We start from the raw sequence: 23605 nt of genomic DNA, 5'->3' as shown, positions 1-23605 counted from the left end.
CCAGGGGACCGGGTCCGGCAGATCACCCGCAGGTACTTTTGGGCGTGCCTCTGGGCCCCTAGCCGACCCCTAACGAACGGGGCACGGACGTCCACTCGGATTACCCGCTTGCAGCTCACCGGAGACACCATGTTCGGTGCCCATCGAGGGTAGCATGGCGCTCTCCCCCCTCCTCCTTGCGGAAAGGCGACGTAGGGGCGTACGTAAAAAAGCCGAGTCTGTCCCTGATCGTCCTCTCGCCCTGTACAGAGGCTCGGGGGCTGCTCTCGCAGACCCGGCTCCGGCCAAATCGTTGACAGCGTCAACATACCAGCCCGAGAACTTGGGCCCCGACCGTGCACCCGGGCTACGGCCAGTTCGCATGAGGGAACAACCAGACCTGCTGAAGCGTTACGCAAGGCATTAAGACCTCGAAGGAGTGAAACCACTCCTCCGAGGCCTCGGGGGCTACACCCGGCGGGTGCGCTCGCGCGCACCCACCGGAACAAAACGCAACCGAGAGAGGCTGGTCCCCTTGCAAAAAAGTGCGACAAAAGCCTCCAAGCGAGTGCTAACACTCCCTTCGAGGCTCGGGGGCTACTGTCGGGGACCATAATTAGGGGTACCCTCAAGACGCCCAATTCTCAACTGGTAACCCCCATCAGCGTAAAGCTGCAGAGGCCTGATGGGTGCGATTAAGTCAGGGATCAGTCCGTACGAGCGACTCGATCACGCCTCGCCCGAGCCTAGCCTCGGGCAACGGCAGCCGACCCCGAGGGGTTTTCGTCTCGCCCGAGGCCCCCCTTTAACGGCGAACACGTCTCCGGCTCGCCCGAGGCCTTGCCTACGCTAAGAAGCAACCCTGACTAAATCGCCGCACCGACCGGCCAAGCCGCAGGAGCATTTAACGCAAAGGAAGCCAGGCCCTGCCAAAGGCGCCATAGGAAGCTCCGCCCGACCCAGGGCTCGGACTCGGGCTAAGCCCCGGAAGACCGCGAACTCCGCTCCGCCCGACCCAGGGCTCGGACTCGGGCTAAGGCCCCGGAAGACGGCGAACTCCGCTCCGCCCGACCCAGGGCTCGGACTCGGGCTAAGGCCCCAGAAGACGGCGAACTCCGCTCCGCCTGACCCAGGGCTCGGACTCGGGCTAAGCCCCGGAAGACGGCGAACTCCGCTCCGCCCGACCCAGGGCTCGGACTCGGGCTAAGGCCCTGGAAGACGGCGAACTCCGCTCCGCCCGACCCAGGGCTCGGACTCGGGCTAAGGCCCCGGAAGACGACGAACTCCGCTTCGCCCGACCCAGGGCTCGGACACCGCCCTGGCCTCTGCCGATGACTTCCGCCTCGCCCGACCCAGGGGCTCGGACTCGGCCTCGGCCATGGAAGACAGACTCGACCCCGGCTTCGGAGGAGCCTCCACGTCGCCCAACCTAGGGCACAGGCCAGCCACGTCGACAGGAAGCGCCATCATCACCCTACCCCGAGCCGACTCGGGCCGCAGAGAACAAGACCGGTGTCCCATCTGGCTAGCTCCGCCAGATAGGCAATGATGGCGCCCCGCTAGCCCCGTGACGACGGCGGCTCTCAGCTCTCTTACGAAAGCAAGGCGACGTCAGCAAGGACACAACCGTTCCAACAGCTGTCCCTCCGCCAGGCTCCGTTGCTCCTCCGACAGCCACGACATCACGCCAGCAGGGTGCCAAGATCTCTCCGGCTGCCACATTGGCATGTACTTAGGGCACTAGCTCTCCCCCCGCTAGACACGTAGCACTCTGCTACACCCCCATTGTACACCTGGATCCTCTCCTTACGCCTATAAAAGGAAGGACCAGGGCCTTCTTAGAGAAGGTTGGCCGCGCGGGGACGAGGACGGGGACAGGCGCTCTCTTGGGGCCGCTCGCTTCCCTCACCCGCGTGGACGCTTGTAACCCCCTACTGCAAGTGCACCCGACCTGGGCGCGGGACGAACACGAAGGCCGCGGGATTTCCACCTCTCTCACGTCCGTCTCCGGCCACCTCGCTTTCCCCCCTTCGCGCTCGCCCACGCGCTCGACCCATCTGGGCTGGGGCACGCAGCACACTCACTCGTCGGCTTAGGGACCCCCCGGTCTCGAAACGCCGACAATTAGAAATGTAAAATAGCTCTATAAATAAGGGGGAGGCTAGTCCAACCAACTTATCTCTATTGTCATTAGTTACCTCTATTAGATTTTCCCTTCATCTAGATTGTTGTAGGAGATTCTTAGATGATTTAGCAACTGCATGATCTTTCATCTGCGTAATTAAATCTTAGAACCTATAACTTCTCGAGGGAATGGATACCTTTACATCCTCTTGTCTTCATGACTTCAAGATCTTAGTTCTTGATTTGAGCTATTGAATCTTTTTAATTTATTTTCTCTCTAGACCTTGTTTCTTTAGTTTTTGGGATCTTGGTACCGATTTGGTGGTTCAAATATGATCTATTGCACATGTGGAGCATTCATCCAAGTCATCTTAACTAGATTCCTTATGAGCTCAACCTTAGAGAATTTCAAGAAAAGTTGATAAAACCCCGATCTTGGATAGAGTTCTTTTAAACTGTAGACTATTTACTTGATATTTTAGGGTCGTTGATATTTTGGGAAAGCTTCTAAACATCCTTAGATAAATCTACTAAAAAATTAAGCTCGACTGGACTTTGTATGAATGGATTTCACTTTTCAGGGGTTGGTTTTCGTGCTATTCATGAGTCTGCTAAAGTAGGCCAAGCTGACCGAACTACATGACTAGGCCAACCTCCAGGATATATAGAGTGGGTTTTCTTAATTACCTAGGACCCCAAAGCCAACCAAGTTGATCTATGATCTCAGCTAGGCTGACATTCCCGTGTTCTTGACCTTTTAAGAAGTGTTACTGAGTTCCAAGTGTCCATTCTCCGATCCATTTGTTCTGGTATCTTTATAAGTTGCCAAGGAACACTTTTTTCTAAGATATCAAATCGGCTTGATCGATGGCTGCAAGGCTATTCGGTGGCAGATCTGGCTCCTAGTTTGGCTAAAATGGTGCCTAAGCGTAGTTCGAAGACAAGAAAAGTGATGGATGCTCTGCCAAATAATTCATGGGTTAATGACATTAGAGGGGACATGTCTCATGGTGCTTTTTATGAGTTCTTTGTTTGCTAGGATTTGTTGCACACAATTCAGCTCACCCCAGGAGTTCGAGATCAGTTCATTTGGTCCCCCTCTATGTCAGGTATCTACGCTTCCAAGTCAACCTACAAGCGTTTCTTTGTGGGATTTGTGAAGTTTGAGTGAGGCAAGCGAATATAGAAGATAAGGGCACCGCCTAGGTGTAAATTCTTCTTATGGTTGGCCTCCCTTGACCGTTGTTGGACTGCAGACCGCCTTGCACGAGAGGGCATGGATCATCCTGTGTGTTGTGCTTTTTGTGAGTAGGAGAACAAAATCGCTCAACACCTCTTGGTTGGATGCGTCTTTGCGAGCCAAGTCTGGTTCAAGGTGTTTTCTTTGTTAGGACTACAGTAGCTCACACCTGAGCCCGAATATCTAGTTTTCCAAGAACGGTGGAGTCCGACTGTTCCTAAAGTTCCAAAGGAGTTTAGAGAAGGTCTAAATTCGGTGATTGCACTAGTTTCCTGGTGGTTGTTGTGGAAGCATCGCAATGCCTGTGTCTTCAAGGGGGGCCTCGCCTTGCGACAACAACTTCCTCACGTGCATCAAGGAGGATGCAGGGTTGTGGTGCTTAGCTGGGTCCTCGGGACTTAGAAGGATTTGGTCTTAATCTGTCAGTGGGCCGTCGTGTTTTGTTTGATGCCTTGTAATTGCAGTTTATAACCTTTTGCCTTTTAAAAGGGGTTTGTATAGACCTATTTTGGGTGTCATTTTTTAATATAATGATGTACAGCTCTCCTGCGTGTTTGAGGGAAAAAAACCACGGCGCGCGCATTTTTGCTGGTTAATTAGGGCCGCTGGCGCTGGGGCGGGCATTCTATACGCTAAATAAAGCTAGGCACTACTACACATTGTGGTGCGTATAGGATGGCGCATGACTTTCACTCGATTAGGTGAGACACGCACACATGTTCCTCTCTTCAATCGGGGGCAGTCAGTAATATCTTCAAGTCAACTCAAGACCACTCTCACACTTCCTCAAATATTATAGGGTTACTAGTTTCTTTCAAGGACTACAGGGTTCCTTGGGCCCCTTCCGTTTCAGGTAAAATTCTTGACCAAGTTAACAATTAATCTTACCGTCATGCATGCATGCATATACATGTGTACAAAAAAACCATGTATATATATATATATATATATATATATATATATATATATATATATATATATATATATATATATATATATATATATATATATATATATATATATATATATATATATATAATATATGGACCCCATATAAATACATAGCAGTACATCATAGTACGTACCGTACGTACACACTAGAATATATATAAATATATATACGATCGATCAGATAGGAATTAAACCGACGAGCGAGCCTTAATTAATGAGTCGCAGCTAGCACAGCCACAAAAGCATGGCGCATTAGGCTGGTGCCAATGCAGGCTATAGTAAGGGCGATAGCGCCCAGCAGAAGGCGAGAGCGGGGCTGGAGGCGGGCGAGAGCGACCCGGCAGGCGCTACTGTCACCGCCCGGCGATAGGCAGGCGAGAGCGGGGCGACGCGTTGGCGATGGCGTCTTCGCGGGCGAGAGCGAGGGGCGACAGTGAGTGACGGCTTCTGATTTGTCCACGTGTGCTATAGCCTGAGGCTGTAGCCTGCTGCAGCCTGTGCACTGGAGCAGCAGAGACGAGAGTGGAGGCGAGAGCTGACGTGGCAGAGACGATAGAGAGGCTGTGCACTGGACTCAGCCTTAAGCTCAGTTATTTAGGGACGAGAAAGCGAGCGAATGGAGAGCTAGGTAGCCCTTAATCATGGGGCCGGGACTAGCGATCGAGGGCGCCCCTCCTTGACGTGAACAGGCGAGACGCGCACCCCTCACCCTACACCATTTTGTGTCACGGCATATCACAGCACAGCACCAACAAAGACCCATGGGAACGAACCTTCTCGACATCTAAACTACTGCTGTCCGTAGCTCTAAAGCTAGCTCCTTTCACCTACCAATCTGTGCTAGCCGCTAGCTAGCTGCTTTGGCGCTGCTGCTGCTGCGGCGCAGATGGCTCGCTAGCTGGTACGGTCGGTGAAGGAACTCTCCTCTCTCTCTTTCTCTCTCTCCCTCTGCAACTGCAATGCAGGAGAGAGAGAGAGGCTGATAGATAGATGGCAGCAGGCCAGCAGCTAGCTAGCTAGGTTAGATTCTAAGATTCATTCTGATGATGCACATATGCTGGCTGCAAATGCAATTGCCATGCCAGGTGTGACTCCCCCTCCCTTTGCTAGCTTGCGCCTTGTTTGTGGCCTCCAAACCTGTCACTTTATCCGGTCCTCCTCCAGACCTTTGCTCTCTAGCTAGCTAGTGGTTTTCTGAGCTACAACTACAAGAACGGCCGTACGTACGTCGCACTTGCATATACTATATTTAATTAGTGGCAAAAAAATGTGGTTGTCCCTTCGTTGTTATACAATGTAGTACTACTTCCGTTTCTCAGCTCTAATATTCGTCGCCTGTCAGTTTATTTTTAAACCAAAAACGCGAGGTAGTATTTATGTTTTCTCCAACAATTGAGTCTTTTTTTTTTCTTTGGGAAGTTTCTTCCTATAACGAGCTTGATCACAACGCCACACAGTACTCTTTTTGTCGTGCAGTCGTAGGGTCCGTGTCCGTCCTCCTGACGAGACGATGTCGTCGTCGGGATTTTTACTAGCGACGAGGAAAACATGTTCCTAGCTATATTATTCCTATATATAGCGCGTTTTCATCCTGCTACGTTTTAGATACCGACCGATCGATAGATGTCGCAATAACGGATTTTCGGTACGAATTTATATCTATTCCTCATACTAATCCCACAAATAGATTGATCCGAGTTTTTTTTAACACAAAAAACCTAGAACTTAAGTCGTACGTTAATTTAGTAGTTAGTGGATAAAGGCTATTGTTTAAATCAGACGCAAGAGTGGGTCTATATTGCACACACAAATATACGCATATATATATGGTATTGAAGAAGGGGACGATATATAAAATAAGAAAAATATTGCGAACCAAAAAGAAAGGGCATATCGCATATATGATGGGGAATTGGGGAGTCGACATACGTACCTGTGAATCATCGTCAAGGCCCAGCTTGTTAACCAGGTACCTCATCACTACTCTAACTGTCATCATCCTCCCGTCTCTGTTGCCCGCCGGCCGCCGGCAGCATCAATGTGCGTGGCACGCATGAATGCATGATCAAACACCATGCATGCATGCATTGTATAGATTAACCAGAGAGAGGAAGTATAATCAGAATGTAATAATTATAGCTAATAACACACGGAGGGAATTAATGGTAGTACGTGGATGGATGGAGGGAGGGAGCCAGGAAGGTACTGACCTAACCCTCAAGTAGCTCCTGGGGATGTGCGGCAACGGCGGCTCCTCCCTCCTCCTGCACGGACGCGAAGACGATCGAGAGCGCGCGGCAACAACGGCGTGAGCTACCCACCCACATTGCCCAGAAACAAACAACAAAGTCGGTGGCGGGACGCCGACACGTCCGTCGTCCTACTACTCACTGGTTCGGGGCCGCCCGGAGCAGGAACCACGTGCCGGCCTCGTGCGCGGGGGGCGGCGGCGCCACTGCCCGCGCCGGCGCCGGCGCCGGCGCCGAGGACGAGGACGACGACGGGCGCCCTGCTGGCTGCAGAGACAGCAGTAGCTGCGGCGGGAGCTGAGGAGGCGGCGCGGCAGCGGGCTGCACGGACGACGTCGCCGTCGAAGGGCCCGCGTCGTCGTCGTCGTCGTCGCGCCTCGGCCGTTTCCGGCGCGGCGGCGAGGACGGGGACGGGCCCCCGATTCCGAGCTGCAGCCACGAGGACCCGGCGTCGCTGCTGCTGCTGCTGCTGGCCGCTGCTGCTGGTTCATGGACGTCGTGGGGCGGTTGCGGTTGCGCCTGCGGCGCGAGCTGGTGCAGTATCTCTGCTGGCGGCTGCTGCTCGTGCTCGTGCTGGTGCTCGGGCTCGGGCTGCTGCGCGGCGGTGTCCTTACTACTGTGCCGGTGCGGGCGGGAGGGGTCCTGTGCCATGGGCGTCAGGACGACGACGGGCGGCAGCTGATGTTGGCTGAGGCGAACGCTGGCGACGGCGGCGGCGGACGGCGCCCATGGGTGGTGTGGCGGTGCGGACGGAGCGACGTCACCATCCTCTCATGCCTCCTCTCCTCCCGTGGTGCTGCGCCGCGCCGCGGCCGCCAACACCATAGAGAGAGCAAGGAGGAGGAGGAGGAGGAGGAGGAGGAGGGAGAGAGAGAGAGAGAGAGACGAAGGTGCGACAGGGAGCGAGAGAAGGGAAAAGGTTGAAATGCCCGAGGTGCCTTTCATATAAGGTAGACGACAGGCACGTATTGTATTGTATACACGCTAGCTACATTACACTACTACTGCACTTCGATTCTCTGCTGGCTACTAGTCATCATCGTCTCCCCGGGCCTGTGTCTGTGTGTGCTAGAGTAGAGTAGAGTAGAGAGAAGGTAAGCTGTCATGGGCCGCGAGGAGGAGGCGCACAGTGCCTAACTTTGATGCTTGCTTGTTGTGGGCATTATTATTATACATACATGCATGCTGAGGTCATCCCATGGCCCATGACATGCACCAGCGCTCGCTCGCGTGTGTGACGTTGACTAGTTTACGGTCAGCTGAGCTGGCTTTATTAGTTAGTTCCCGTCCCGCCCGCGTAGGCGTCTCGTCTCGTTTGGACACCTGCAACTGGATTTGTTCTGTGAATGATATAATTGTAATTTATTAGATATAAGGTAGGCTGATATATATTAAGCTAGCTAATCTAATGAACATAGTCTTACATGCTTCTGCAAACTTAAGAAAAAGCCAGGGAAATGACAGTTTTTTCAAGCGAAATGGTCGGCTTTAATTCGTTCAAAGCCCCTAATAAGAAAAGCTATAGATGTCAGCGCCAAACGCTCTCCAAATGCTAAGCAAGGCCGAACCGAAATTAAGGTTGGGATGTCAGCGTGCGTGCGTGACTGCTGCGACGCGCGCGCACCGTACCAGCACTCGTCGTGCCTTGTCACCTCAGCTAGCTGCTTCCCTCCCGATCCATCGGTGCTAGCTCTACTGCTCTCCCTCCACTGGGGCCTGCATGCACAAATATTATTCCTTGCTTGCTTTCCCTTGTAGCTGCTAGCTCCGTGCCTCCGTCCGTCCGTCCATGACACGTACACGATCAAGGTTGACTGCTCATCGACCAATCTTTATTTATTGATATATATGATATTCATACATATATCGTAATATTATGATAATGATAACCAGTCTAAGTCACATATGCTGTGCAAGTGGAATGTACAATCTATGTGTGTGTATTATAATTCAAAACCGAGAGACTTTATTATTATAGTGAAAACCAACATTAATATTGTAGACTTAGCGAAGAAGTCTATTAGTAACTTCCTTCTTGGGTATTTTCTTCTTCAAGTGTTCCTTCACCTCGGCGTGTTCGTGACGACATTCGATTGCGTGTGCTCATGCTTGTTGTCCGGCGACATACCTTATAGGGAAAACTACCTCTTAGTTTACGAAATGAAAAAGATATATACAACTAGGACAACACTCATTGAAAGGAACAATGTGTCTTGAGCCATTTCTATAAATGTTTTGGTGATCAATGACCAACATATCACTATGTGGACTAGCATGTTTGCTAAGTGCGTATGTGCAGGAATTAAGTTCAGATAAATAGGAATCAAGTTGGAGAATTAAAATAAGTGAAAATAGATGAAGTTACAATGACTTAGACTGGTTGGATTCTCACTACAAATATTTGTCTAAAGAAGATATGCAAAAAAAGGACAAAGTGCAGCTGTCTGGGGAGTATTGGGCCGCTTACGTAGATAGCTCTATAGAAGGGATTTGTTGGCCTAGCGCACCATACTAGTTTGGTGCCACCTCAGAAGGAAGGTGCCAATCAAAAAGAAGGTGCCACCTTAAAAGAATATAACAAGGTGAACGACTTAGAGCGCTGAGGAGATATGGGACACTCTAAATATGACACGTGAACCTCAACAAGTCCATTGGAGACGTGTGCCCACAAGAACCTCAACAAGTGCAAGATTAACCATCCTCCACACAAGCTCAACCCCAACTCAAAATGAGGAACAACAAGCTCAAGATCGTGGCGATAGTCAAGTGGGGGTTGAGGAAGAATAAGACAAGGAGGATGAAGATGAAGTACCACCACACAAAATCTAAGTGCCACACCCAAGAGTCCACCACACTATTCAAAGAGACCACCTGGTGGATATGATCCTTAGAGACATAAACAAGGGAGTAACTACTCGTTCTAGAATTTCTATTTTTGTGAAGATTACTCCTTTGTGTCTTCTATTGAACCTTTCAGGATTGAAGATGCTTTGAAGGATCTAGATTGCGTGATGGCCATGCAAGAAGGGATCAACAATTTCAAAAGGAATGAGGTATGGAGTTTAGTGTCACATCCTATTCAAAATGTTGTAGGAACCAAGTGGGTCTTTCACAACAAAACTATACAAAACATGGTGTGGTGACAAGAAACAAGGCTAGACATGTGACCAAAGGGTATGCACAGGTCGAAGGTTTTGATTTCGTTGAAACCTTTGCACCCATAGTTAGGCTAGAATCCATTCATATTTTATTGATCTATACTACTCACCATAGTTTTAAGTTGTTTCAAATGGACATCAAAAAGTGCATTCCTCAATGGACCTATCAAGGAAGGGGTATATGTTGAGAAACACCTTGGCTTTGAAGATAATAAGTATCCTAACCATGTATTTAAACTCAATAAGATGCTCTATGGGCTTAAGCAAACACCAAGAGCATGATATGAATGTCTGAGAGATTTGTTTATTGCCAATTCATTTAAGGTTGGGAAAGCTAATCCTACCTTGTTCACCAAGACAATCAATAATGACTTGTTTATATGCTAAATTTATGTAGACTTTATTATTATCGTGAAAATCAACATTAATATTGTAGACTTAGCGAACAAGTCTATTAGTAACTTCCTTCTTGGGTATTTTCTTCTTGAAGTGTTCCTTCACCTCGGCGTGTTCATGACGACATTCGATTGCGTGTGCTCATGCTTGTTGTCCGGTGACATACCTTATAGGAAAACTACCTCTTAGTGCAGAAAATGAAAAAAAGTTATATACAACTAGGACAACACACATTGAAAGGAAAATGTGCCTTGAGCCATTTCTATAAATATTTTAGTGATTAATGACCAACACAACACTATGTGGACTAGCATGTTTTCTAAGTGCGTATGTGCAAGAATTAAGTTCAGATAAATAGAAATCAAGTTGGAGAATTAAAATAAATGAAGTTATAGTGACTTAGACTGGTTGGATTTTCTCACTAGAAATATTTGTCTAAAGTCCTGGGAACACCCTTGGAAAAAGTGGAATTAACTTGAATAAGATATGCAAAAAAGGACAAAGTGCAACTGTCTAGGGAGCACTGGGCCGCTTACGTAGAGAGCTCTGCAGAAGGGCTTCGGTGGCTCGGTGCCACCTCAGAAAGAAGGCGCCAATCAGAAAGAAGGTGCCACCTAAGAAGAATATAACAAGGTGAACGACTTGGAGAACGTTAAGGAGATATGGGACACTATAAATATGACACATGAAGCTGACAATATCACCAAGATTACCAAGATGGAGCTCCTAGAAGGGGATCTCGGAAGATTTACCATGCTCAAGGGAGAAGGCAGACAAGAATTGTACAATCGCCTCAAAATCTTGGTGAATCAATTCCACAAACTTGGGAGCAAGAAGTGGATAGACCATCAAGTGGTAAAACTCATGTTAAGGTCATTTACCTCTCGCAATGCTACACATGTATCTTTGGTTGATGAGATCTTAGGTAAAAGAAGATTTCTACCAAGGAATTGCTTGGTAAGTTCCTTAGCCATGACATGATGGTAAGGGACTCCAAGTACATTGAAGACTAAGCATAAGGGAACGTCTCCAATGAACCACAAGTTGTTGCCTTCAAGGCAACAAATGAGAAGGAGGAGACCCTAAGCAAGGTAGTGCAAGTCGAGGCGACTGACATCAAATGGCGCTTGTCATTAAGAGATTCAAGCAAGTCTTGAAAGACCGCAAGAACAATGATAACAAGCCAAGGGGGAATCACGCATGCTTCAGGAGTGGTAAGACTAGTCATTTTATAGCTTACTATCCATTTAATAATAAATGATGACTAGGAAGAGGACAAGAAAGGTAAGAAGGTAGAAAAGAAAAAAATATACAAGAAAAAGAAAGGTGAAGCCCACATTGGTAAGGAGTGGGATTCGAACGCTGTCTCCTTTGATTCCGATGATGAGGGCCTCGCAACAATTGACTTCAACGAGTCTTCACTCTTCCCCAAGGTTAACCACACTTGCTTAATGACCATGGAGAAAAAGTTATACTCTAGAGACACTCCTAAATATAATTCCTCTAGGGATGAAGAAGAAGATATGAGTATGCTTTTAAAGGCCTTAATTAAGCTAAAGTTGACAAAAATCAATGAATTAATTAAATCCATCAATGAGAAGGATGAACTCTTGGAGAAGCGACATGATCTACTCAGTGATGAGCACGTTAAACTTGTCAATTTATAAAAGACCCTAATTCATGAAAAGGAGAAAAATAAAATATTTTCTAAAGAGCTAGTTGATTGCAATTCTTCCATTTCTAGTCTTAGATGTGCTAATGATGATTTGAATGCTAAGACTATGAAGTTGAATGAATGTCATACATCTGCATCTTCAATTGAGCATGTTTCAATTTGCAATAGATGTAAAGATGTTGATGTTGACTCTTGCATTTCCAATGTCACTATGATTGCTAGCTTTAATGATGAAATTGCTAAATTAACTATTCAAACTAAAACTTGCAAGGATGAGTTGGAAAATTGAAAGGGAAATGTGCCCTTGGGCCATTTCTAAGTATTTTGGTGATTAAGTGCCCAACACAAATGGTTTAAGTATTAATAAGTGCAAAATGGTGGATGAAGTGCAAATCAACACAAAGGTATGATTCTAGACTTAGTACATTGGTTTTTATGTACTAACATATTTCTCTAAGTGCTAGAATAAGAGAAAAGACAAAAAGAAAAAGACTTGGCTAGAGCAGCTAAGACTCTGTGCAGTCTGGGTGCACCAGACTGTCCGGTGGTGCACAGGACAGTGTCCGGTGCACCAGGCTGGCGTCTGGTCAACTGGCTGCTCTCGGGTCTCGACGACGGCGTACGGCTAAAAATCACCGGACTGTCCGGTGAGCCAACGGTCGGCCGCGCCAACAGTCGGCCGCGCAATCCGCGCGTGACGCGTGGCCAAGCCAACGGTCTAATGGTCCGGTGCGCCAATGGCTCCAATTCTTCAACGGTCGGCTGCGACAAATTAGGAAAGCAATTTGCACTGGACACTGAATAGTGCCTGTCCGGTGGTGCACCGGACTGTCCGGTGCGCCACCCGACAAAAGGCAAGAATTGCCTTCCTGGATTGCTCTCAACGGCTCCTAGCTGCCTTGGGGCTATAAAAGGGACCCCTAGGCGCATGGAGGAGTACACCAAGCATTCTTTGATCATCTCTAAGCACCAAGACTTCATTCTAGCGCATTTGATTCTTTGTGATAGCAATTTGAGCTCCTCTTGAGTTGAGAACTCTGTGTGTGAACTTAGAGCTCAAGTTGTGACTAGTGTGCGTATTTGTGCTGTTGCTTTTGAGACTTGTGTGTGTTGCTTTTCCCTCCCTTACATCCGTGTTTCTTTGTGATCATCATTTGTAAGGGCGAGAGGCTCCAAGTTGTGGAGATTCCTCGCAAACGGGATATAGTGAAAGAAAGAGAAACACCGTGGTATTCAAGTGGATCTTTGGATCACTTGAAAGGGGTTGAGTGCAACCCTCGTCCATTGGGACGCCACAACGTGGAGTAGGCAAGTGTTGTACTTGGCCGAACCACGAGATAAACCATCGTGTCTCTTGTGCTTGTTCTCATTGTGACTATTGTTGTTCGCAAGAGCTCGGTCCTTAGCCACTTGATTTCATTGTGCTAACACTTAATCAAGTTTTGTGGCTTTAAGTTTTAAGTTTTTACAGGATCACCTATTCACCCCCCCTCTAGGTGCTCTCAATTGGTATCAGAATCGTTCTCTTCACGAAAGGGACTAATCGCCCGAAGGGATGGATCCTAAGGGAAAGGGGATGGTGATCAACGACAAGGAGAAGGAGTCCTTCATCAATGCCAAAAGACGACAAGCCCACTGACTCGGGCTCAAGTCACAAGAAGAAGGATGGGAAGAAGAAGAGGTGCATCAAGAAGATAGTCTACTACGACAGCGACGAGTCCTCTTCTTCCCAAAGAGACGACGACGACGAGAAAAAGAAAACGGTCAACTCAAACTTTTCTTTTGATTATTCTCATATTCCGCAAAATTCCAATGCTCATTTCCTTTCCATTCCTCTTGGTAAACCTCCACACTTTGATGGAGAGGACTACAGATTTTGGAGTCACAAAATGCGTAACCACTTGTTCTCTCTTCATCCAAGTATATGGGAGATAGTAGAAAATGGAATGCAATTTGATAGTACGGATAATCCCATGTTTATCAATGAACAAATTCACAAAAATGCACAAGCTACCACTGTTCTTTTAGCATCCTTGTGCAGGGAAGAGTATCATAAGGTGGGTGGCTTGGATAATGCCAAGCAAATTTGGGACACCCTCAAGATCTCACATGAGGGGAACGACGCCACCATGATCACCAAGATGGAGTTGGTGGAAGGCGAACTAGGAAGGTTTGCAATGATCAGGGGAGGAGCCAACTCAAACGTACAACAGGCTCAAGACCCTGGTCAACAAAATCAGGATCTATGGAAGCACGAGATGGACGGACCATGACATCGTCCGGCTTATGCTAAGGTCCTTCACTGTCCTTGATCCTCATCTTGTTAACTCTATCAGTGAAAATCCTAGGTACACCAAGATGACGCCCGAGGAAATACTCGGAAAGTTTGTAAGCGGGCGAATAATGATCAAGGAGGCAAGATATGTCGATGAGGCGTTGAATGGCCCAATGCCGATTCACGAGCCTCAAACAGTTGCTCTCAAAGCAACAAGTAGCAGGGAGGCGCTACCTAGCAAGGTGGCACAAGTTTAGGCGGCCGAGCTAAATGAGGATGAAATGGCCCTCATCATCAAGCGCTTCAAGACGGCACTCAAAGGTCACAAGGAGCATCCCAACAAGAGCAAGACGAAGGGAAAGCGCTCCTGCTTCAAGTGTGGTAAGATTGGTCACTTTATTGCTAACTGTCCCGATAATGATAGTGACCAGGAACAAGTAAAGAATGGGAAGAGAGAGAACAAGAAGGTTTACAAGAAGGCTAAGGGCGAGGCACACCTTGGAAAAGAGTGGGACTCGGATTGTTCTTCGTCCGACTCCGACGACGAAGGACTCGCCGCCACGGCCTTCAACAAATCGTCTCTCTTCCCCAACGAGCATCACACCTGCCTCATGGCAAAGGAGAAGAAGTAAGCACTCGAAATACTATTGCATATGCTTCTTCAAGTGATGATGAATCTAGTGATGATGAAGTAGACTATGCAAGTTTGTTCAAAGGCTTAGATAGAACTAAAATTGATAAGATCAATGAATTAATTGATGCTTTGAATGAGAAGAATAGATTGTTAGAGAAGCAAGAGGATCTTTTATATGAAGAGCATGATAAATTTGTAAGTGCGCAAAATTCTCTTGCTTTAGAAGTTAAAAGAAATGAAATGCTTTCATGTGAATTATCTACATGCCATGAATCTATTTCTAGCTTAAAGAGTGTCAATGATGACTTAAATGCTAAGTTAGAAGTAGCAAATAAATCTAGCTCATGTATTGAACATGTCGTTATTTGCAATAGGTGTAAGGATTTTAATGTTGATGCCTGTAGTGAACACTTAATTTCCATTTCTAAATTAAATGATGAAGTGGCTAGTCTTAATGCTCAACTTAAGACTAGCAAGAGTGATTTTGATAAACTGAAATTTGCAAGGGATGCCTACACCATTTGTAGACACCCCTCAATTATGGATGGGCTTGGCTTCAAGAGGGAAGCCAAGAACTTAACAAGCCAAAGAGCTCCCATTCTCAACAAGGAAAAGGGGAAGGCTCCTATGGCTAATAGTAGTCAAAAGAATCATGCATTTATTTATGATAGAAAATTTTCTAGAAATGATCATCATAATAGGAGTTGTAATGCTTATGATTCACATGCCATGATTGCTTCAAGTTCTTCCTTTGTGCATGGTAGAGATATGCCTAGGAAAAATGTTGTTCATCATATGACTAGGAGAAATGTTGTTAATGTGCTTAGGAAAATTCATAATGAAAATGCTACTGTTATTCATGCCTGCAACACTGATTTTGTACTCACATGCAAAAATAAGAAAGTGGTTGCTAGGAAATTAGGGGCAAAATGCAAGGGAGACAAAACTTGCATTTGGGTCCCTAAAGCTATTGTTACTAACCTTGTAGGACCCAACAAGAGTTGGGTACCTAAAACCCAAGCCTAATTTGCCTTGCAGGTTTATGCATCCGGGGGCTCAAGCTGGATTATCGACAGCGGATGCATAAACCACATGACGGGGGAGAAGAAGATGTTCTGCTCCTACGTCAAGAACAAAGATCCCCAAGATTCAATCATATTTGGTGATGGGAATGAAGGCAAGGTTAAAGGACTAGGAAAGATAGCTATTTCATCCGAGCATTCCATATCTAATGTGTTTTTGGTTGAATCGCTCGGGTATAACTTGTTGTCCGTTAGTCAATTATGTAATATGGGTATAATTGCTTATTTACAAATGTAGATGTGTCTGTCTTTAGAAGAAGTGATGGTTCACTAGCTTTTAAGGGTGTACTAGATGGCAAACTCTATTTAGTTGATTTTTCAAAGGAGGAAGCTGGTCTAGATGCATGCTTAATTGATAAGACTAGCATGGGCTGGCTGTGGCATCGCCGTCTAGCACATGTGGGGATGAAGAACCTTCACAAACTTATAAAGGGAGAACATGTGTTAGGTCTAACAAATGTAACTTTCGAAAAAGATAGACCTTGTGCAGCTTGTCAAGCAGGTAAACAGGTGGGAAGCCCTCATCATAGCAAAAACGTGATGACCACATCAAGACCTTTGGAGCTACTTCACATGGACCTCTTCGGACCCATCGCCTATCTCAGCATAGGGGGAAGTAAGTATGGTCTTGTTATAGTTGATGATTTTTCTCGCTTCACTTGGGTATTCTTTTTGCAGGACAAAACAGAAACCCAAGGGACCCTTAAGCGCTTCCTAAGGAGAGCTCAAAATGAGTTTGAGCTCAAGGTAAAAAAGATAAGAAGCGACAACGGGTCCGAGTTCAAGAACCTTCAAGTGGAGGAGTACCTTGAGGAGGAAGGAATCAAGCATGAGTTCTCCGCTCCCTACACACCACAACAAAACGGTGTGGTAGAGAGGAAGAACAGGACGCTCATAGACATGGCGAGGACGATGCTTGGAGAGTTCAAGACGCCTGAGCGGTTTTGGTCGGAAGCCGTGAACACGGCTTGCCACGCCATAAACCGGGTCTACCTTCATCGCCTCCTCAAGAAGACGTCGTACGAACTCCTAACTGGTAACAAACCCAACGTGTCTTACTTTCGTGTATTTGGGAGTAAATGCTACATTCTAGTAAAGAAAGGTAGGAATTCCAAATTTGCTCCCAAAGCTGTAGAAGGGTTTTTGTTAGGTTATGACTCAAATACAAAGGCGTATAGGGTCTTCAACAAATCATCGGGTTTGGTTGAAGTCTCTAGCGACGTTGTATTTGATGAGACTAATGGCTCTCCAAGAGAGCAAGTTAATCTTGATGATGTAGATGAAGAAGATGTTCCAATGGCTGCAATACGCACCCTGGCGATCGGAGATGTGCGACCACAGGAACAAAAGGAGCAAGATCAACCTTCTTCCTCAACAATGGTGCATTCCCCAACTCAAACTGATGAACAAGTTCATCTCGAGGAGGCGTGTGATCAAGGGGGAGCACAAGATGATCATGTTATGGAGGAAGAAGCACCACAGGCCCCTCCAACTCAAGTCCGAGCGACGATTCAAAGGAATCATCCCGTCGATCAAATTTTGGGTGATATAAGCAAGGGAGTAACTACTCGCTCTAGATTAGCAAATTTTTGTGAGCATTACTCTTTTGTCTCTTCTATTGAGCCTTTCAGGGTAGAAGAGGCCTTGCTAGATCCGGACTGGGTGTTGGCCATGCAGGAAGAGCTTAATAACTTCAAACGAAATGAAGTTTGGACACTGGTGCCACGTCCCAAGCAAAACGTTATGGGAACCAAGTGGGTGTTCCGCAACAAACAGGACGAGCACAGGGTGGTGACAAGGAACAAGGCTAGACTTGTGGCAAAAGGTTATGCCCAAGTCATAGGTTTGGACTTTGAGGAGACTTTTGCTCCTGTGGCTAGGCTAGAGTCTATTCGCATCTTGTTAGCATATGCCGCTCATCATTCTTTCAGGTTGTTCCAAATGGATGTGAAGAGCGCTTTCCTCAACGGGCCAATCAAGGAGGAGGTGTACGTAGAGCAACCCCCTGGCTTTGAGGATGAACAGTACCCCGACCACGTGTGTAAGCTCTCTAAGGCGCTCTGTGGACTTAAGCAAGCCCCAAGAGCATGGTATGAATGCCTTAGAGACTTTCTAATTGCTAATGCTTTCAAGGTTGGGAAAGCCGATCCAACTTTATTCACTAAGACTTGTGATGGTGACTTATTTGTATGCCAAATTTATGTCGATGACATAATATTTGGTTCTACTAACCAAAAGTCTTGTGAAGAGTTTAGCAGGGTGATGACTAAAAAATTTGAGTTCTACTAACCAAAAGTCTTGTGAAGAGTTTAGCAGGGTGATGACTAAAAAATTTGAGATGTCAATGATGGGCGAGTTGAACTACTTCCTTGGGTTCCAAGTGAAGCAACTCAAGGACGACACCTTCATTTCCCAAACGAAGTACACGCAAGACTTGCTCAAGCGGTTCGGGATGAAGGACGCCAAGTCCGTAAAGACTCCAATGGGAACTGACGGACACGTCGACCTCAACAAAGGAGGTAAGTCTGTTGATCAAAAAGCATACCGGTCGATGATAGGGTCTTCACTTTATTTATGTGCTAGTAGACCGGATATTATGGTAAGCGTATGCATGTGTGCTAGATTTCAATCTGACCCAAGGGAGTGTCACCTTGTGGCCGTTAAGCGAATCCTTAGATATTTAGTTGCTACGCCTTGCTTCGGGATCTGGTATCCAAAGGGGTCAACCTTTGACTTAATTGGATACTCAGACTCCGATTATGCTGGATGCAAGGTCGATAGGAAGAGTACATCAGGGACGTGCCAATTCCTAGGAAGGTCCCTGGTGTCTTGGAGTTCAAAGAAACAAACTTCTGTTGCCCTATCCACCGCTGAGGCCGAGTATGTTGTAACAGGACAGTGTTGCGTGCAACTACTTTGGATGAGGCAAACCCTCGGGGACTTTGGCTACAATCTGAGCAAAGTCCCACTCCTATGTGATAATGAGAGTGCTATCCGCATGGTGGACAATCCCGTGGAACACAGCCGCACAAAGCACATAGACATCCGGTATCACTTTTTGAGAGACCACCAGCAAAAGGGAGATATCGAAGTGTTTTATGTTAGCACCGAGAACCAGCTAGCCGATATCTTTACCAAGCCTTTAGATGAGAAGACCTTTTGCAGGCTGCGTAGTGAGCTAAATGTCTTAGATTCGCGTAACTTGGATTGACTTATAGCATACATGTGTTTTATGCATTTGATCAAGTTCCTTTATGCATTTATGAGATTTGTTGTTTATGTATGGTGCTCAAGTTGTGCAAGGGATCCCCGGACCTCACATGTCCATATGTGAATGATGCACATATTTAGGGGGAGAAGTGCTACAACTTGACCCTTTGAGACTAACATTTGTGCTTGAGTTTACTTGTTTTAGTCTCAAAAGTGGATTGAAAGGGAAAGGTGGACTTGGACCATGAAAGACTTCCACTGCACTCCGATGAGAGGGTAATTAACTCCAAGTTCATCTCTTTGCTCTTATTGCCTTTTTTTGGACAATTTTGGTGAGGTAATGAGGTTAAAGGGCCAACAATGATCCCGTTTTGGTGCTTGATGCCAAAGGGGGAGAAATTAAGGGCCAAAGCAAGAAATGGATCAGATACCACTTGAGAATTTTGAAAAGTAGAGTTAGAGCTTTTGTTTTGTCAAAATACTCTAAGTGTCTCTTTTTGTCAAAAGTTGGTCTCTTGTGGGGAGAATGTTTGATTATGGGAAAAAGGGGGAGTTTTTGAATCTTTGATCAATTTCTCTTGGAATACCTCTCTCTATGTCTCAACAAGTGTGTTTGACTTAGAGATAGGAAATCGAGTTTGATTTGCAAAAACAAACCAAGTGGTGGCAAAGAATGATCCAAATATGCCAAATTTGAATAAAAAACAATTCTTGTTCTTATTTGCATTAATGTTGCACTTCTATGTGTTGCTTTGTGTTGTGTTGGCATAAAACACCAAAAAGGGGGAGATTGAAAGGGAAATGTGCCCTTGGGCCATTTCTAAGTATTTTGGTGATTAAGTGCCCAACACAAATGGTTTAAGTATTAATAAGTGCAAAATGGTGGATGAAGTGCAAATCAACACAAAGGTATGATTCTAGACTTAGTACATTGGTTTTTGTGTACTAACATATTTGTCTAAGTGCTATAATCAGAGAAAAGACAAAAAGAAAAAGACTTGGCTGGAGCAGTCAAGTCTCTGTGCAGTCTGGGTGCACCGGACTGTCCGGTGGTGCACCGGACAGTGTCCGGTGCGCCAGGCTGGCGTCTGGTCAACTGGCTGCTCTCGGGTCTCGACGGCGGCGTACGGCTAAAAATCACCGGACTGTCCGATGGTTCACCGGACTGTCCGGTGAGCCAACGATCGGCCGCGCCAACGGTCGGTCGCGCAATTCGCGCGTGACGCGTGGCCGAGCCAACGGTCTAATGGGGGCACCGGACTGTCCGGTGTGCACCGAACAGTGTCCGGTGCGCCAACGGCTCCAAATCTTCAACGATCGGCTGCGACAAATTAGGAAAGCAATCTGCACCGGACACTGAATAGTGCCTGTCCGGTGGTGCACCGGACTGTCCGGTGCGCCACCCGACAGAAGGCAAGAATTGCCTTCCTGAATTGCTCTCAACGGCTCCTAGCTGCCTTGGGGCTATAAAAGGGACCCCTAGGTGCATGGAGGAGTACACCAAGCATTCTTTGATCATCTCTAAGCACCAAGACTTCATTCTAGCGCATTTGATTCTTTGTGATAGCAATTTGAGCTCCTCTTGAGTTGAGAACTCCGTGTGTGAACTTAGAGCTCAAGTTGTGACTAGTGTGTGTATTTGTGCTGTTGCTTTTGAGACTTGTGTGTGTTGTTTTCCCTCTCTTACATCCGTGTTTCTTTGTGATCATCATTTGTAAGGGCGAGAGGCTCCAAGTTGTGGAGATTCCTCGCAAACGGGATATAGTGAAAGAAAGAGAAACACCGTGGTATTCAAGTGGATCTTTGGATCACTTGAAAGGGGTTGAGTGCAACCCTCGTCCATTGGGACGCCACAACGTGGAGTAGGCAAGTGTTGCACTTGGCCGAACCACGGGATAAACCATCGTGTCTCTTGTGCTTGTTCTCATTGTGACTATTGTGCTTCGCAAGAGCTCGGTCCTTAGCCACTTGATTTCATTATGCTAACACTTAATCAAGTTTTGTGGCTTTAAGTTTTAAGTTTTTACAGGATCACCTATTCACCCCCCTCTAGGTGCTCTCAAAAATGAGAAACTAAAATATGCTAGGGGAGCTTATTTGAGTGGTAGGCATCCCAAGATCAAGGAAGGTGTTAGTTTCTAAAGGGGAGCAAAATAGAACACCAAGATCCATGTTAAAGGTGATGAGTTTCCCAAATTCATTAGGGAAAAAGGGAAGGGACCTATGATTCATGATGTTCATTCTTCTTGTACTAATGCTCATGTAAAAAATGCATGTGTTTCTCATGCCATGATTGCAAGCACTTCTCATACTCCATTTGCAAGAGCATCTCATGCTAGGCATGAACATCATGTTTCTCATGCTAAATTTGTTCATGTGCCAAATGCTAAGAAAAAGAATGCATCAAATGGTCCATTTGTTTCTTATCACACTTTCGATGCTTCTTATGGTCTATCTTGTAAATTCGGTAAAATTGTTGCTACTCATGTTGGGCCTAGACACAAGATTTGTAAAACTTGTGTTTTGGTACCAAAATCTTATGTCACTATCCTCAAAGGACCCAACTTGGATTGGGTACCTAAAACAAAATCCTAAACTTGTTTTATAGGTTTATGCATCTGAGGGCACAAGCTAGAAAATCGATAGCATATGTACAAACCACATCACAGGTGAGAAATGAATGTTCTCATTGCATGTAAAGAAAGAATTCCCAAGATGCTATTACCTTTGGAGATAGGAGTCAAGGCAATGTACATCAGTTAGGTAAAATTGCAATCACCACCTAGCATTCCATTTCTAATGTGTTTTTGTTAGATTCTTTAGATTACAACAAGTTTTTTGTTTCTCAATTATGCTCAATTGGTTATAATTTTCGTTTTACCAATATTGGTGTTATGGTCTTTAGAAGAAGTGATGATTCTGCTGCATTTAAGGTTGTATTATAGGGAAAGCTTTATTTTCAAACGATAATGTTGAACTTGATGCATTCTTATTTGCTAAGACCAATATGAGTTGGTTATGGCACCACCGACTAGCACATGTTGGAATAAAGAATCTTCATAAGCTTCTAAAGTGTGATCACATTTTAGGACTAACCAATGTTTGCTTTGATAAAGATAGGCCTTGTGGTGCATGTCAAGCATGGAAGCAAGTTGGAGCAATTCATCACACCAAAAACATAATGACTACATCAAGACCATTAGAGCTATTACACATGGATTTATTCGATCATGTTGCTTATCTTAGCAACAACATGAGTAAGTATGGTCTTGTTATTGTTGATGACTATACTCACTTCACTTGTGTATTCTTTTTATAGGACAAGATTGAAACTCAAGGAACCTTTAAGAGATTCTTGAGAAGATCCCAAAATGTGTTCAACTTAAGAATCAAGAAGATCAAAGGTGATAATGGAACAGAGCTAAAGAACACACAAGTGCAAGAATATCTTGAGGAGGAAGGGATCAAGCATGAGTTCTCCTCTCCTTATACACCACAAAAATGCATGGTGGGAAGAAAGAATAGAACTTTGATCGATATGGCGAGGACCATGCTTGAAGAGTACAAGACGTTGGATCGGTTTTCGGTGGAAGCAGTCAACATGGCTTGCCATGCCATCCACCGGTTATTTCTTCATCGACTTCCCAAGAAGACTTTGTATGAACTCCTAATCTTAACAAATCCAATGTATCTTATTTTAGAGTCTTTAGGAGCAAATGTTATATTTTGGTAAAGAAAAGTACAAATTTTAAATTTGCTCCTAAATTTGTAGAAGCGTTTTTACATGGTTATGATTCAAACACAAGGGCATATAGAGTCATCAACAAATCCTCTGGATTGTTGAAGTTTCTTGTGATGTTGTGTTTGATGAGACTAATTACTCTCAAAGAGAGCAAGTTGATCTTGATGAAATAGAGGATGAGGAGGCTCCAAGCACAACATTGAAGAACATGTCCATTGGAGATGTGTGCCCATAAGAACCTCAACAAGTGAAAGATTTACCATCCTCCACACAAGCTCAATCCCAACTCAAAATAAGGAACAAGAAGCTCAAGATTGTGGCAATAGTCAAGGGGGAGTTGAGGAAGAACAAGACAAGGAGGATGAAGATGAAGTACCACCACACAAAAGCTAAGTGTCACACTCATGAGTCCACCACACTATTCAAAGAGACCACCTAGTGGCCATGATCCTTGGAGACATAAACAAGGGATTCACTACTCGTTCTAGAATTGTTATTTTGTGAACATTACTCCTTTGTGTCTTCTATTGAGCCTTTCAGGATTGAAGACGCTTTGAAGGATCTAGATTGGGTGATGGCCATGCAAGAAGATATCAACAATTTCAAAAAGGAATGATGTATGTAATTTAGTGTCACATACTCATCAAAATGTTGTAGGAACCAAGTGGGTCTTTCACAACAAAACTATACGAACATGGTGTGGTGATAAGGAACAAGGCTAGACACGTGACCAAATGGTATGCACAACTCGAAGGTTTGGATTTTGACGAAACCTTTGTACCCATAGTTAGACTAGAATCCATTTATATTTTATTGATCTATACTATTCACCATGGTTTTAAGTTGTTTCAAATGGACATCAAAAGTGCATTCCTCAATGGACCTATCAA

At 45.7% G+C, this 23605-nt stretch overlaps 1 protein-coding gene across 1 annotated transcript in view; it reads right to left on the bottom strand.

The window, feature by feature from the left end:
* LOC103642312 (protein LAX PANICLE 2) overlaps positions 1 to 7604 on the bottom strand; it is a 74373-nt gene extending 66769 nt beyond the window's left edge. Inside the window, exons 1-3 of the mRNA XM_008665620.4 lie at positions 6686 to 7604; positions 6505 to 6558; positions 6228 to 6303 (exon numbers count right to left, since the gene is read on the bottom strand). Coding sequence (XP_008663842.1) covers positions 6228 to 6303; positions 6505 to 6558; positions 6686 to 7194 — 639 coding nt within the window. The 5' untranslated portion in view covers positions 7195 to 7604. The remainder of the gene's footprint in view (positions 1 to 6227; positions 6304 to 6504; positions 6559 to 6685) is intronic.
* Positions 7605 to 23605: the final 16001 nt, after the last annotated feature.

The sequence above is a fragment of the Zea mays genome, chromosome 10 (genome assembly GCF_902167145.1).
Source record: "Zea mays cultivar B73 chromosome 10, Zm-B73-REFERENCE-NAM-5.0, whole genome shotgun sequence".
NCBI lineage: Eukaryota > Viridiplantae > Streptophyta > Magnoliopsida > Poales > Poaceae > Zea > Zea mays.
Note: the sequence above shows the minus strand (reverse complement) of the source record. Positions and strands in the feature narration are given on the sequence as shown.